At 50.3% G+C, this 13,764-nt stretch overlaps 1 protein-coding gene across 7 annotated transcripts in view; it reads right to left on the bottom strand.

The window, feature by feature from the left end:
- The window catches only part of PLCL2 (phospholipase C like 2), a 211,539-nt gene that overhangs the window by 73,170 nt on the left and 124,605 nt on the right, over positions 1-13,764 (bottom strand). For 4 of the 7 annotated variants that reach the window (XR_011561751.1, XM_019964638.2, XM_070771823.1 and 1 more), the window contains exon 3: positions 11,048-11,251. The exons of 2 other annotated variants lie outside the window; for them this stretch is intronic. Coding sequence is in view for 4 of the 5 variants with exons in the window: in XM_019964638.2 (XP_019820197.2) it covers positions 11,048-11,251 (204 nt within the window). In the remaining variant the exon portion in view is untranslated. Of the gene's footprint in view, positions 1-1,938; positions 5,681-11,047; positions 11,252-13,764 lie in introns of those variants that run through there. One more of the 7 variants, XM_070772001.1, reaches the window with a different exon arrangement.

Genomic DNA, 13,764 nt, shown 5'->3' with positions numbered 1-13,764 from the left:
AATCACATCAATCTGACGAACAGATCCTGCATTTGCAAAGTCAGGGAATGATATCAGAACATTGAGATGCTACACAAAACTCTGTTATCCCTGAAACTTATCGTCTTTCTCAACTCCAACCTGAATACAGTGATGAGACACAACAAAATATTAAACCATTCATCTTTTTGATGAATCTTTGACAGAAAAAAATACTTCTGGAAAAAAAAAGTCTACCTGTGTGACTCTTACTGGTTAGTTGTAGTCAGCACTGTTAAAATAATCACTTGGGCAAAACGTCCCCATTTAACTAGCTGGAGAATGTTCTGAATCCTGCACGGAGCCAGATGGCAGTGCCAACCACAGGCTCAGGTGGCAAAGCGAGCCACTGTCCCAGCTGGCATGAAGAATCACCAGGGGCTCGTGTCCCCAGCTCCCCACGGGGTCAGAAACCACCATCCCAGGAAGACCAGGATGAACAGTGAAGGAACAGGTCCTGGGTCCTCCGAGGGTTCTGTCCCAGGGTCCTGCAAGCTCATGGCGAAGGAGAGGAACACACTGACCTCAAAGTGGCCAGCACAGGCTGGCACGGCCCCCTCGGCCTCCACAGCACAGGCTGGAGGGTCAAGGAGAGACGCGGTTCCCTTCTGGGCCCAAGACCATGGCAAGCCAGCGGGCTTCCGGACCAGGGTGGAGGTGGAGAACACAGCGGTGAGCCCTGAAGGACAGGTTCTAGGTGGGCCAGTCTTCACTCGTGTGGCTCTGAAAGGGTTCAGAACTCACACACTGCGAAAGACACGCAAAGTATCACACGCTGAAAGCCGATTCAGTCCTGTTTCTAGACCGTCACTTTTCTGGTTTGAAAGGATCTACAAAGCTGGCTGTAGACACAGCACCACACTGTGGACACCACCCCAGTGAACACAAACTTCAAGACGTCAAACAGATTCTGGAAGCTTTAAAAAAAAGCACTCTCTTTCAAGGAAGGGTTGTATATTATTCATGGTGTTTGATGTATGTTTCAAGAGCAAATCAAATGTCAAACAAATTCTACAAGCTTTAAAAAGCACTCTCTTTTAAGGGAGGGTTGTATATTATTCATGGGGCTTGATGTATGTTTCAAGAGCAAATCAAATTTTAATCCTGGAAAACTTCAAGTGCTAGCAGACTATATGCATGAGATACACGCCCTGAAAATTATTTCCCTGCCCCTTTTTCCCTCTCTTGGCAATTTCTATGCTTAACATAGGTGCTTTATCAATCCCAACACACCAAAAGGAGGTCACGTGCCCAAGACGCTCTAAGAAGAATGTTACTGGCCTAACAACAGCACTCCAAGTATCGACTCCCTTGTCTTCACCATCATCACGTAACCCTAAGTTCATAAAGCTGGCACTGCTAACTCTGCCTCAACACCCGGGTCTCCCTCTAGGTGCTATCTGGGGAGGTCTGTCTTTCTGGGAATCCAGGAGGTGACGTGCCATGGGGACCGAGCCACCGCGCGCCGCGTGGGGACGGCAGGGGAGTGTAACGGAGAGGGCAAGGGTGTTTTTGTCCCAGACGCACTGCCATAGGTTATAAATCATTTGCCCTGGGGGCTTTCCACCTACTCAAACAGTGAGTTTCGGAGGCTGGGTGAAAAGAAAGAAACAAAAAACAGCTATTTCATAAAAACAGAGACACTTCTCGGTTCTAAAGGCCAAATTAGATTTTCATTTGGGTTCCCACCAAAACGACAGAATTGAAAGTCAGGATTTGTCAAGAAGAAACTCTTGTCTAGATTAATCTAACATCGCAAGACTCAACCCAGGCGGATCCCAGAGCATCAGCCTTAGGAGAGAGGAAACGCCCCCCACTGCCCAGGGCTGGGCCCGGGGTCTGCAGCCCCAAGGGAGGACGCGGGGAGCCGCCCCTGGAGCCCTGCGGACGGAGCCAGGAGACCCCCGCGCGGACAGCCCCAAGGGCAGGGCAGGGTGGTGCGCACGCGAGGACCGCCTTTAGAGAGGACGCAGAAGGGAGCCTCGGCCGCCGCCCGCTCCCCGACCAACAGCGCCTCTCAGAGGGAATGAGGGACTCAGAGTCTGAGAGCCCCGGCAGCTTAACCGCGGAGCTGAGCGATGACAAGCCGAAGCGCATCAGTGACCTGATGGACCAGGTTCACCAAGGGGAGCTAAACGGAGGGACGGCCGCCTGGCCCTCGGAGAGCCGGGAAGGCCGCGTCCCCTACTCGAGCTGCCGGCCTGGCCGACCTCGACCCCGCCCCACAGGCGGAGGCGCCGGAGGCCTGAAGGAGTGACGCCCCGGAGGCTCATCCAGTCCTGGTTCCGCAGAGCCCGACGGCGGCAGGGAGCCGGCGGAACGCACCAGGGTGAGGAGGCCAGCGCGTCTTCCAGCCTCGCCCGGCCAAGAAAACCGCGTCTGTTCCTGACAGAGGGCGCGCCGCGTTCTGGAGACGCGCACAGGCTCTGTGAGAGAGGTCCTGGTGGGTCTCTGATGGAAGCACTCAGCAAACACCTTAAGGAGGCATCTTCAGCCTCTGAAGAAACAAACTTTCTGGTCAAAAAGAGGATGTATTTGTCAACAATAAATGCTGAAGGAACAGGACCAGAGCAAAATCCCGTATTCAGAGGAGAAGCTGACGTGGACACGGGAGGCAATCCGTCAGCTCGTTCACAGGAAGTGAAAGGACCACCGTGCTCCAGCGATCTTAGTTTTATCAGAAGTCTCGTAGTGTTCCTCCGCATAATGCAGAAGAAAATAAACTTGAAAATAAAGTTCCCTTTTCCGGAGCTTTAGGTCTCAGAAGCTTTTCTTTAGGAGCTTTAGATATATTTTATATGCATTTCCTGCTAGAGTCAGTGAAATAAAGTGTTCAAGAAATAAGCAATCTGGGACTTCTCTGGCCGTCCAGTGGTTAAGAATCTGCCTGCCAGTGCCAGGGGCGTGGGTCTGGTCCCTGGTCCGGGAAGATCCCACATGCCCTGGGGCAAGGAAGCCCGTGAGCCACAACTACTGAAGCCTGTGTGCCCCAGAGCCTGTGTTCCCCAAAAGAGAGACCACCCCAAGGAGAAGCCTGCACACTCCCAGAGAACAGCCCCTGTTCGCCCCCACTAGAGAAGACCCTCAGGCAACAGCGAAGATCCAGGACACCCAATACACAAACAAACAAGCTTGTTTGGTTTCTCTGAAAAGCAAGAGCAAGGTGCTAATGGAGAAGCCAGAGCAGACCCCCCAGTGCCCGGTCCCAGCCCCCGGCCGGCAGCCGCCGCCCCGGTGCTGGTTCACAGGAAATCCAGCCGCAGGCTCCTGCGTCTCGCCTGCCGGCCCGGGGCCACTGCCCGGGTCACTCAGGAACGGGAGGCCAGGCCTCCGGTGCAGCCGGGGACACCAGGCCGCTCAGGCCCGTTTACCGCTTGCCGTCTGGAGACAGCAGTCGACGAGCTGGGGGAACGCGTAAAGATCTGCGTCTCCGTCCTCCTGGACAGATGGGCTGGGCATCACGTGGCACCGGCAAACACTGCTGCTGCTGAAGGCGCTTCCGGGGCAGCGGCTAGCCCCTCCCAGCCTACTTTTCCCCAGTCGCTCTCACTGAGTGTCTGGGGTCTGCATGTGTGTGTTTAGGAACACGTCTACATAGGCGTCCTTCGAAGGTTTCTGTGGAGACGCTGGAAAGGAGAAAAGCGGAGGAGAGACCCGGTCGTGCGATCATCACCACCCGCTCCCAGTAAAGCGCCATCTTCTCGAGGCGTGTCGGTCTCTCTGCTCCCGGAGGCTGAAGGCAGCCTCTGCATCTGATCTGATGGGACAGGGGACGGCATCCGCACGCCCAGCCTTTAAACATCTCCTTCCCTTCCCACGGGCTTGGCCATCGCTCTGAAGTAGGTCAGCTGTACGGTTCTGATGATTCCAGAGAAACTGCTTGAGGAAGCATCAATGGCTAGGCCTCCTCCTCTGCATTAAACTAGAGCCTCCGGGTTTCTGCTCTTGCCCCTGCAGCAGGGTATATCCGCTTTTCCCCTAATCTTTCCCCCCACCCTCTTTTTAGCTCAGTCTTAGCCCAAGGCATAATGTTCTGTTTTCCAGTTATAAAAATTGGGACAGTTGACACGGCCAATTAAAAGATGCTTTTAATGTCAGGTTCTGAGGCAGAAGTGTGATAAAAGGAGCCACAGAGGAGAAGGGGATCAATGGTAACCTTATTACAGATCATCTCTGCTTGGTCCAGATGGGCCAGCTTCATCGATCATGAAGTGTGATTTCTCTCTTCCCTGCATCAGGCAGTGGCCGGACCAAATACAGGAACCCATACCAACAGCACTCAGCAGAGCACGCTTGACGCTGGCTTGTCTGTGTAAGGAAAAAACCCTTCACTGCACATCTTTTATTTAAAGGACTTTGCTTTATCGAAGAAATATGCAAAGCCATGAGGTAGAAGGGGCTACTTATAGCTTATGTAAAAATATTCACAGTGAGCAAACATGCTCTTAGACAAAGCAACTTGTTCTTTCTTTTTTTAAACACTAAAAAAATACTGTTCTCTACTGGATAAATGGATTCCCCAGAGAGTGCTCTCTTAATTAAGCGTGAAGGCAATTAAAATCAGGATTTTTGCAGAGCTTTAAAAGATGGAAACAAATTAACTTAAAACAGAAAGTGGAGACAAAGGAACTGCACCTACAGGAATGAATTCATGGGCATCTCCCAGCAGATGGCGGCCGCTAGTCCGTTGCTGAGCGTCAACAACGGCGCTCTCTGACGGAGCGAGGTGTCCTCTCCCCTCCGTTTTCCCCTTCTCTCCTCTAATTCCCCACAAGGTCATCGTCAGTGTAATGACAATGACTGAAGCATATTGCAGAGTGCAGAAACATGGTAGCAAAATCAGGAAAAACACCTTTTTCTTTGAAAAATGTTTGCCTGATAAGGACACTTAACATGAGCTCTACCCTCTTAACCTGCTCTGAGGGTAACACACTGCTGCTGACTAGAGGCATGCGTGGTGCACAGGTCTTCAGTGAGAGGGCTTTGGAACTAAAATTTCATGCCTGGTAATTAATAACGTCCCATTTCCCTCTCCTCCTAGGCCCTGATAATGACCATTCTGGTCTCTGATTTTATGAACTTGACTACATTAGATACCTCACCTATGTGGAATCCTGCAAGGCTTGTCTTTTTGTATCCAGTTTATTTCCCTGGGAATACAGCCCTCAAAGACCAACGAAAAAATTGTAAGGAGAACTTTCTTTTCATGTAACTCTTAACAAAATATTGAAACTTCCAATGTTTTCTATTGAGGAAGAATGTTGACATCTTGGTCTCTATGTATTAGTACAGATCTCATTTTTTTTTTTAATTAAGCATAAAGTAGTTGGTAAATCTGAAACAAATAAGCAATAAGAACTGGGGAACTGAATCAGCACTTTCATCAACATTAAAGGGTAAACATCGTTTTGACATAAAACGGTGATGGATGAAGTCACGTTGATGGGAGAGGGGAGGTGTCCTAAACCCTGGGAAGATGATTCCAGGAGCACTGGGTGTCATGGAGGACCCACATGCTCACCAGAGTTTCTTACTCGGGTTACATAATCATGATCTTCAACCCTCGAGAGAACAAGTTCAACCGTGGTATTTGATTCTCAGCAGGTGATGCATTCAAGTTCATTTACATAGGCTCCGAGTAAAATCTTCAAATTTTCTGTCTCTGAAGTAATAATATAAAAGATATACTTGTCATCAGATTCCTTTGAGTGGAACTGAATCTACTGAACACAGTCCTCCCTATTTTAAGCTCATCAAAGCTGCCTTTTAACATAAACCAAGGGACTTCCCTGGGGGTCCAGTGCTTAAGAATCTACCTTCCCATGCAGGGGACCTGGGTTCAATCCCTGGTTGGGGAACTAAGATCCCACATGTTGTGTGCAACTAAGTCCATGCACTGTGAGCCACAACTAAAGAGAAGCCCCAATGGTGCAATTTGATAGTCAAAAATAATATAAATACTAAAAAAAAAAAAAAATACACCAAGGTACGCACGACGAATTGTTCTCTGCCTTCAGGGGGGGAACAAGAATCAGAAATAAGTTACCTGGGACTTCAAGAGCCCCACGTGGACCATTTCAGATCATGATTATTGGAGCTATTTGGGCTTTATGGGCAGACTCATCATCTACAAACTGCACACACAGCTCATTTTCCTGATCTGGACTATGGGGGATGAACTGGATAAAGAGACTAGCCAGGCCCTCACGCTGGTTCCGACGTTAGCGCGATGCACCCGTGTTCCCATTTTCTCATCTGCACGATAAAGGCGGGTGACCTCTGAGCTCTCCCTCACCCAGCCCTCTCACAGCCCCAAATCCTGACTCTGAGCGTGGCCCCTGATTGCTCAAAAACGTGCAGGAACTCCCCTGGCCCACGTGTCAGTTTCCCAGGACGTGCTTCCCATTCCTGAGCGTGTTTCACTCTGTGAACCCGCCTGCAACAGTCTTCCTTCTTACTTTTCACCTGCCGAAGTCTGACTCATTCATAAAGGTCAAGCTCAAAGGCCAATGTTTCCTTGAAGCCTTTCCAGGCCCTAAACTTTAAACTGACCTTTCTCTCTCACAAACATCCACATAATTTATTTCAGTTCAGTTCAGTTCAGTCACTCAGTCGTGTCCGACTCTCTGCGACCCCATGGACTGCAGCACACCAGGCCTCCCCGTCCATCACCAACTCCCGAGCTTGCTCAAACTCACGTCCATTGAGTCGGTGATGCCATCCAACCATCTCATCCTCTGTCGTCCCCTTCTCCTCCCACCTTCAATCTTTCCCAGCATCAGGGTCTTTTCAAATGAGTCTTTTCAAAATCATTTACATATTTTAAAATATCTAGCATCTCTCCTCTCACTATCTAGGGATACACGTCCTCTCTTCCCCTAAGTTGTAACCTCCTCCAGGGAAGAAAAATCCCCCTTGTTGTGACCACACGGCAGCTCCCACTCTCCAGACCAGCCCCTCTTAATTTCTAGCCCATCTGCCTGGTTTAAGAAGCTGTCTGAACTTGACTTCTTCCTCTGCTCCCGAGAGACGTTGACACCCACCTTCCTGAGTGAGGTCCCAGCCTCGAACCTCACCACTTCCAGGACCCAAGGAGGATCTACAAATAGGGTAAGACAAACCATTCTGGACCATTCTGAAGACTTGTCTGTTGGTGGGAATCATAAGGGCCTTCGGGACACTCTGGGGGCCATGGGCAGGGTTATCACACAACTGATTATCTAAACAGGGACACTTGTAAAGGTTAAAGGGAGGGCTGTTCACAATCACGCTGGGACTGGAGGTGTGCAGACAGACTCTGTGCCCCTTCCTGCCTCCACACTGCCGACAAGTGCACGATCAGCCCCCTTCCCTGCCTCTCCGTGTTCACAGAGATGGGCACATTTCAGCCACCCTAGTTCATTCATGAGAGTTTACACACAGGAAAGGGACCACCATCTGGACAGCATAAGTACATATTCCAGCCGCCCTAGGTGATAGCACCTGCCCCTCCTCGCTGGGGGCACCTCCAGGGCAAAGACGCACAGTAGTGCAGGACTTGGCGAGGGAGGGGAGCGTTTCTCACACCTACACTTGGAGTTGGCAGGCTACAAAGGGGAAGTCAACAGAAGAAAATGAGATCTTATTTGGAGTCTTCAGACTATAAATGGAAGTCCGCAAAATGAAATAAGATCTTATTTCCAAGGCTAATTTTGGGTTAAGCTCAATATAACATTATAAAAGGAGAGGCTATCCAAGACCTTACTGCATTTCCCATCAATATTTCATCTATTCTTTAGCTAGCTTTAATAAATTAACTGTCACAAGGTGAGAAGTAATTAAGTCACTAATAAATGGACTATAAAATATTACAAGAGCTATCGTATTGCTGTAACAATGTGACAATTTTTAAATGCGTATTATAAAAATTTGAATTTAATTTTAAGTACTTTATGGCTTAGTTTATCAGGGGGAATTAAAAAATAGAACAAATCACTAAAACTAGGGGTATAACACAGCCCAGATATTTAAACATTACGTAAGACTAATTTCACAACTTTAAAAATTCAAGCAAGCTAATTGTCGTATCATTTCTGCAACAACACAATTATAAAGTCACAAGCAAATTGGAATTACATAATAAGTGTTATCATCCACCAGCCCAGGGAGAGGGTAGGGTGGGGAAGCAAGGGGGTACTGTGAGACTCCTGTGCCAAGTAGTGTGGTAGGTGCTGCGTCAACCTCACCAGGATCCCTCCTGCTCTGCCCCCAGCCCGGACCAGGTCCTGGTACCAACCCTCACTCAGCTCTCACCTCCATGGGGCATCAGAGCCCACCCTCAGGAGGGTCCTGTTGAAAAGGTTACCAGGAAGAAACTGTGCTGTGAGACCCGTGAAACACCCTAGCGGGTAAGTCATCTCAGATGCTGGCCAACGACACAGATCTACAAAGCAGCTAACGATTCTATCTGTGGCTTAAGGTTTAAAAGCATTTACAGATATCAGCTACTTCTATTGGCTTCTCATAAAACTAACCAGGCAGCCTGAGTCGCAGCATGGAAGGGTTCTTTAGACTTCTCCATTTTTCCTATCTTTCCCTTTTCCCCTCAAAGTAATCTCAGCAGGAGCTTCTTATGTTTTTCCCTCCAGCCGCCATTCTAGCAGACAGGACAGCTCCCCTGTGTTCATGCCTGCGGCCGCTCCAGCACCCAGTACGGGGCGTTCCCCCCGACCCCTGAAGTCCACAGACAGCTCTGCCCCGCTGCCCTCCCGTCGGGGGTGACTGCCACTCCCCGCAGCGCGCCTGCAGTGCCCACTGTTCGGTCCTTATTTATCTGACGTCCCCATGAGCTCTAAGCTGGAGAGAGCAGGAGATAGCAAGCATCGGGCTCAAACGCCACTTTTTTTCTTAAGCTAATGAACTGAGGAGCTGTTGGAAACACTGCATTCTTATTATTGGAGGGAATGTAAACTGGTCCAGTTACTAGGGAAAACGGCAAGGAAGATCCTCAAAGAATGAAAAATAGAACTAGCGTAGGATCCAGCAATTCCACTTCTTGAAACGTATCCAAAAGAAATGAAAGTACTAACTCAAAAAGATATCTGCACCCCATGTTCACAGCAGCATTATTTACAACAGCCAAGACGTGGATACAACCCAAGTGTCTATCAATAGATAAAGGAGCTGTGAGACATACAGATATATGCATACACATGTCTTATATACATATAAATATTAGTCACAAAAAATGAAGCGATCCTACGATTTGCTACAACACAGATGAACCTTGAAGGCACACGTGTAAATAAGTCAGAAAACGCTGTACGACCTCTCTTACATGTGGAAAGTAAAACAGAAACAAAAAGCCAAACTGATGGGAAAAGAGATGGGTGGGGCTTGTGGTCACCAGAAGTGGAGAACTGAGAACCTAAGGAGAGCAGTCAAAGGGCAGACGTTTCCAGTTACAAGACAAAGACGTCCTGGGAATGAAATGGACAAGATGACTGATACTCAGGAAACTTGTCAAGAGAGAAAACTAAGAGCTCTCATCACAAGAAAAAAATTTTTCCCTTCTTTATTTTTTAAATTATATCTATTTAAGGAGATGGATGTTCGCTGAGCCCATTGTAATCATTTCACAATATGTGTGAATCAGACCATCAGGCAGCACACCTTAAACTTACATATGAAAGTCAATTATTTCTCAACAAAACTGGGGAAAGAAGAAAAAAAACACTGCATTGTTCTCATTTGCACTTCCAAACCTTATTCACCCAAAGACATCAGTGAATAAGGCCAAGAACAAAAATACTTCCCTAACTTTTGCTTTAGGAAATAGTACTCCATGGCAAGTCAATGCAAGAAACAGGGCATGCTACGCCCTTCAGCCTTTGGAAGGCCACTGCCAGCAAACAAAGGGCCCCACGTAGTCCCGCAGAGAGGACATCTGATTGATTTTACTCAAACCAGTATTTCCCTAAATTATTTCAACACGGAATCTTTTCTCCCTGGGGACACATTAACATCCTAAGAAACCAAGGCTCCTCAGCACACGGTGTGGGAAATACTGATCGAAAGCCTTCTTTTCTTTTCTTTAAATTGTATCAAGTCCTCTGAATTGCCGCTTTCTGATCCACTTATGGAACAGCAAACAAACATTTCTGTTAAACTTCACAAAGCCCCTCCAGATCCGTCTCAGACCACAGCAGCCTACGGCAGAAGCAGCCTGGAGTCTTGTGGTCTTAACGCCCGCTTCAAGGGTGGAGGTGGGGTGGGTGAGGCCTGTGGCCTCTGAGCACAGGTGGCAGCCTCGCCCATCTGGGAGGGGAGCGTCCAGCCCCACCCTCAACCCTGACCGCTGGCACCCACAGGGGTTCAGATAGCTGCAGCTACACCCTGAGCTCCAAAGGGCGGTGCTCACCCGCGAAGCCCCCCTCAGAGTCACAGTCAATCAGAAAGAACAGCGAGAACAGGAGCGATCAGGAAAATGCAAGGCAGACCTCAAATGCAAAAATGCAGCATTCTGGGTGTCCCGAGGATTCCTCACTGACGCTAAGCTGATTACCAATCATGGGCACCATGGGGTGGCTGCCCTCAGGAGGGAGGGCATTGCACGGCCCAGGCATGTGGTGGAGACACCTGCCTCTGAGGCTATTTTAAAGGCATTTTAGAATAAAACTAACTTTCTCACCTCTGCCAGTTTGAAAAATGAAAACAAAATATGGGTGAATCAATGGCTGGCTGCAAGGAAAGATTAAAAAAAATCCTTACTCTATGCGTGTCGAAAATCGTGTATGCTTTAGAAAGCAACTCAGATGTATTCCTGAAAAGCTGACCACCATTTGATCCAATGGAGGCGCGTGTCCGCGGCCTGCTTTCTGCAACAGCAACGACGAAACACTCGAGTCTTTCACATGCAGCAAGGGCAGGGTAGCCACGCTCCCGCACAGGTAAAGCCAAGTCCTTAGCCAGAGCCCCGAGCACACCAGGGGGACCGGCCCAAGATGCCCCTCTCCCCCGCGGCACCCTGAAAGTCCGAAGAGCCACTCACCATGTCGTACGTCGTCACGATCTTCTTCAGAACCTCGGGCACGATCCCCTGCAACTCCATGGTGGGGTACTGCTCGCTGAGGTTCAGGACCACCAAGGGCGTGTTATCAGGTCCCAGGAAGCGGGGAGACACCGCCAGCATGCACTGCATGAGGTTGGCCACGGAGGACAGACCACACAGCTCCTTGAAGGACACCACTGCATTCTGCTCAGTGGGAAGAAAGAAGGCGCTCTGTGATTCAGCAGGGGCTGAGTGTCCCAAGGATGCCGTACTCGGCACACCCGGTTATCCTGGGGCTGCCTGGCACAACGGTTAGTGTCCGTGTTACGACAGACGTGGTTAATGATTATTTTATCCTGGGGAAAAAGGGCTATTTTCCAAAGTAAACGTAGTCATAGACATTTGTAACACCAATTTATCCAAAGGGCAGAAGAGGCAAACAAGTCAAATTCTTTTGAAGGGCAAAGCCGCTTTTCAGATCAAAGTTCACAGCAGTGTAAACACCGATATGCAACTACAAGCAAACAAACAAAAAAAACGGCTTCTGCTTTCAAAAAGACGAGAAAAAAATGGAATCAGGCTTCAACTAAGTATCAAGTAGGCCAGCCATCCAAAAAGGAGAGGAGCATCTGGCAGGTAGGAACCTGAATCCCTCTCAGCTGTTTACACCTGCTGGTTCCAAAGCTAGAGGAACTTTGGGGAAGCTGCGGTTTCAGGCGGGAAACCCGGGGACCACAGCCTGCCCTGCCCATCGCCCCGTCTCCAGGGGTCCCACTGCTCCTCTTCCTGCGTTCCATGTCCTTTATTTCTAATCACTAGCGGCAGGCCATAGAAATACCCGTGAAAGGAAGCCCCTCCGCACTGTAGAAAGCCGTGAGCGGGCGTTTGAGCGCCGCTTGGAGGCACGCGTGTTACACGTGGCCCTGTCTGACCCTCCACCACCACGCTGGGCCCACAGGGACCGAGCCTCAGCCGTGGCCTCTTGTCCGTCTGGGGTCACGCGGCCGGCAGGGGAGGGGGTCAAGCTGGTACCTGAAGTTGGCTCAGGACGAGGCTGACACTCTCGATCCTGCGCTGCCGCAACAGGGACATTCTAACTGAAACACGGGACATCCAGGCATGCCTGGGTCCCGACCTGGGCTGAGGATGGCGCCTAGAGGGCAGGGGCCCAGGCCCCCCAAACCTGTGCCTTCTGGGCTCAAACACCGCAGTCCTTGGAGATGAGCAGCACGTCGGTTTGAAATGGGACATTTGATCAACGCTACTTTAAATATGGTCATCAAGTTGAGTATCCTGGATGCTGACGCCCGTCAGTCCTTCCTGCGAGCGCTGGGGGCCCTCAGAGCCCAGACTTCTTCTCCACCTGCCGTCACCCTGGTTGTTTCGTCTCCTGCTCCCCGCCGGCCGCCCCTTCCCAATGCCCACCCCCAACCACAGGCATCTGCGGGATCCTGCCCACCCAGGCTCCACGGCCCAGTCACAGCCCCAGCTGCACACAGCACACACACAGCGCAGACACACGCAGCCCCGAAGGGCGACGGGCAGCTTCTCGTCCACGCCGGCATGGCTGCGGCCTGCTCGGGGCTGAGGTCCACGACCACGGCAGCCTCGGAGACGGGGAGTGGGGGGGGTAGGGGGGTTGCGGGGGGTTGGGGGCGTTGCGGGGGCGGGGGGGGGGAAACGGGACGCTGTCTGTATTTCCATTATGCTTTGCTTTGAGACAAACGATAACATTTCTCCGCTGCCAGAAGGTCTTTTTGTTTTACTTGCTGCTGGCATTCTGCTCTTAATAGTTATATACATGTATGTCTTTACACACATGTATCTTTGGGATGGACACAGACTGGGGCTGGTGTGTGTGTGTGTGTGTGTGCGCGTGCTGGGGCTGGTGTGTGTGTGTGTGTGTGCAGGGGCTGGTTTGTGTGTGTGTGTGTGTGTGTGTGCTGGGGCTGGGGTGTGTGTGTGTCTGTGTGCGGGGTCTGGTGTGTGTCTGTGTGTGTCTCTGTGCTGGGGCTGGTGTGTGTGTGTGTGCAGGGGCTGGTTTGTGTGTGTGTGTGTGTGTGTGTGTGTGTGTGTGTAGGGGCTGGTGTGTGTGTGTATGTGGGCGCTGGTGTGTATGTGTGTGTGTGTCTGTGTGTCTATGTGCTGGAGCTGGGGTGTGTGTGTGTGTGTGTGGCAGCCCTCACACCTTGCTCTGCATCACTGGCAGCCCCCGTATCCTGCTAGACACATGGACAATACTTAATTACACACATAATCCTGACTGACTGCTTGTGGTTGCTACGGGGTTCAGAGGTGGTTACTATCTTAGATGTCTAATATACACAGGCATCATGTGTCTCTTACTGAAACAACTAGACTGCTTGGCTCCAGAGTCAAGTGCAGGCTCAACACTCAGACACTGGCCGTTTACAGACTTGCCATTCCCACAGCAGGACCGCCCCAGGAGAAAGGGCGGGGTGTGTTCCTTCATTCTGACCGGCTGTGTGTGCGCTCCAGCTCAGGAGTGCCCAGAAATAGGAGAGATTCCCACCTGTGCTTTTAGGAAAAGCGTTCCTTAGGGGCTACAAGGGACCAGGGCCTTCTTTGGGCTCAGCAACAAGGCCGGCTCATTCCCAAGTGTCATCAACGTGTTGAAGGGCCAACTGCCCTTTTGGAAATTTACATGATGGGGGGGAAAAAAAATGACATCAGTGGGTGAGCATTCTTACAAGTAA

This window comes from Bos indicus, chromosome 1 (assembly GCF_029378745.1).
Source record: "Bos indicus isolate NIAB-ARS_2022 breed Sahiwal x Tharparkar chromosome 1, NIAB-ARS_B.indTharparkar_mat_pri_1.0, whole genome shotgun sequence".
Classification (NCBI taxonomy): domain Eukaryota; kingdom Metazoa; phylum Chordata; class Mammalia; order Artiodactyla; family Bovidae; genus Bos; species Bos indicus.
The sequence above is the reverse complement of the archived record's forward strand: the minus strand, read 5'-3'. Positions and strand labels throughout refer to the sequence as shown.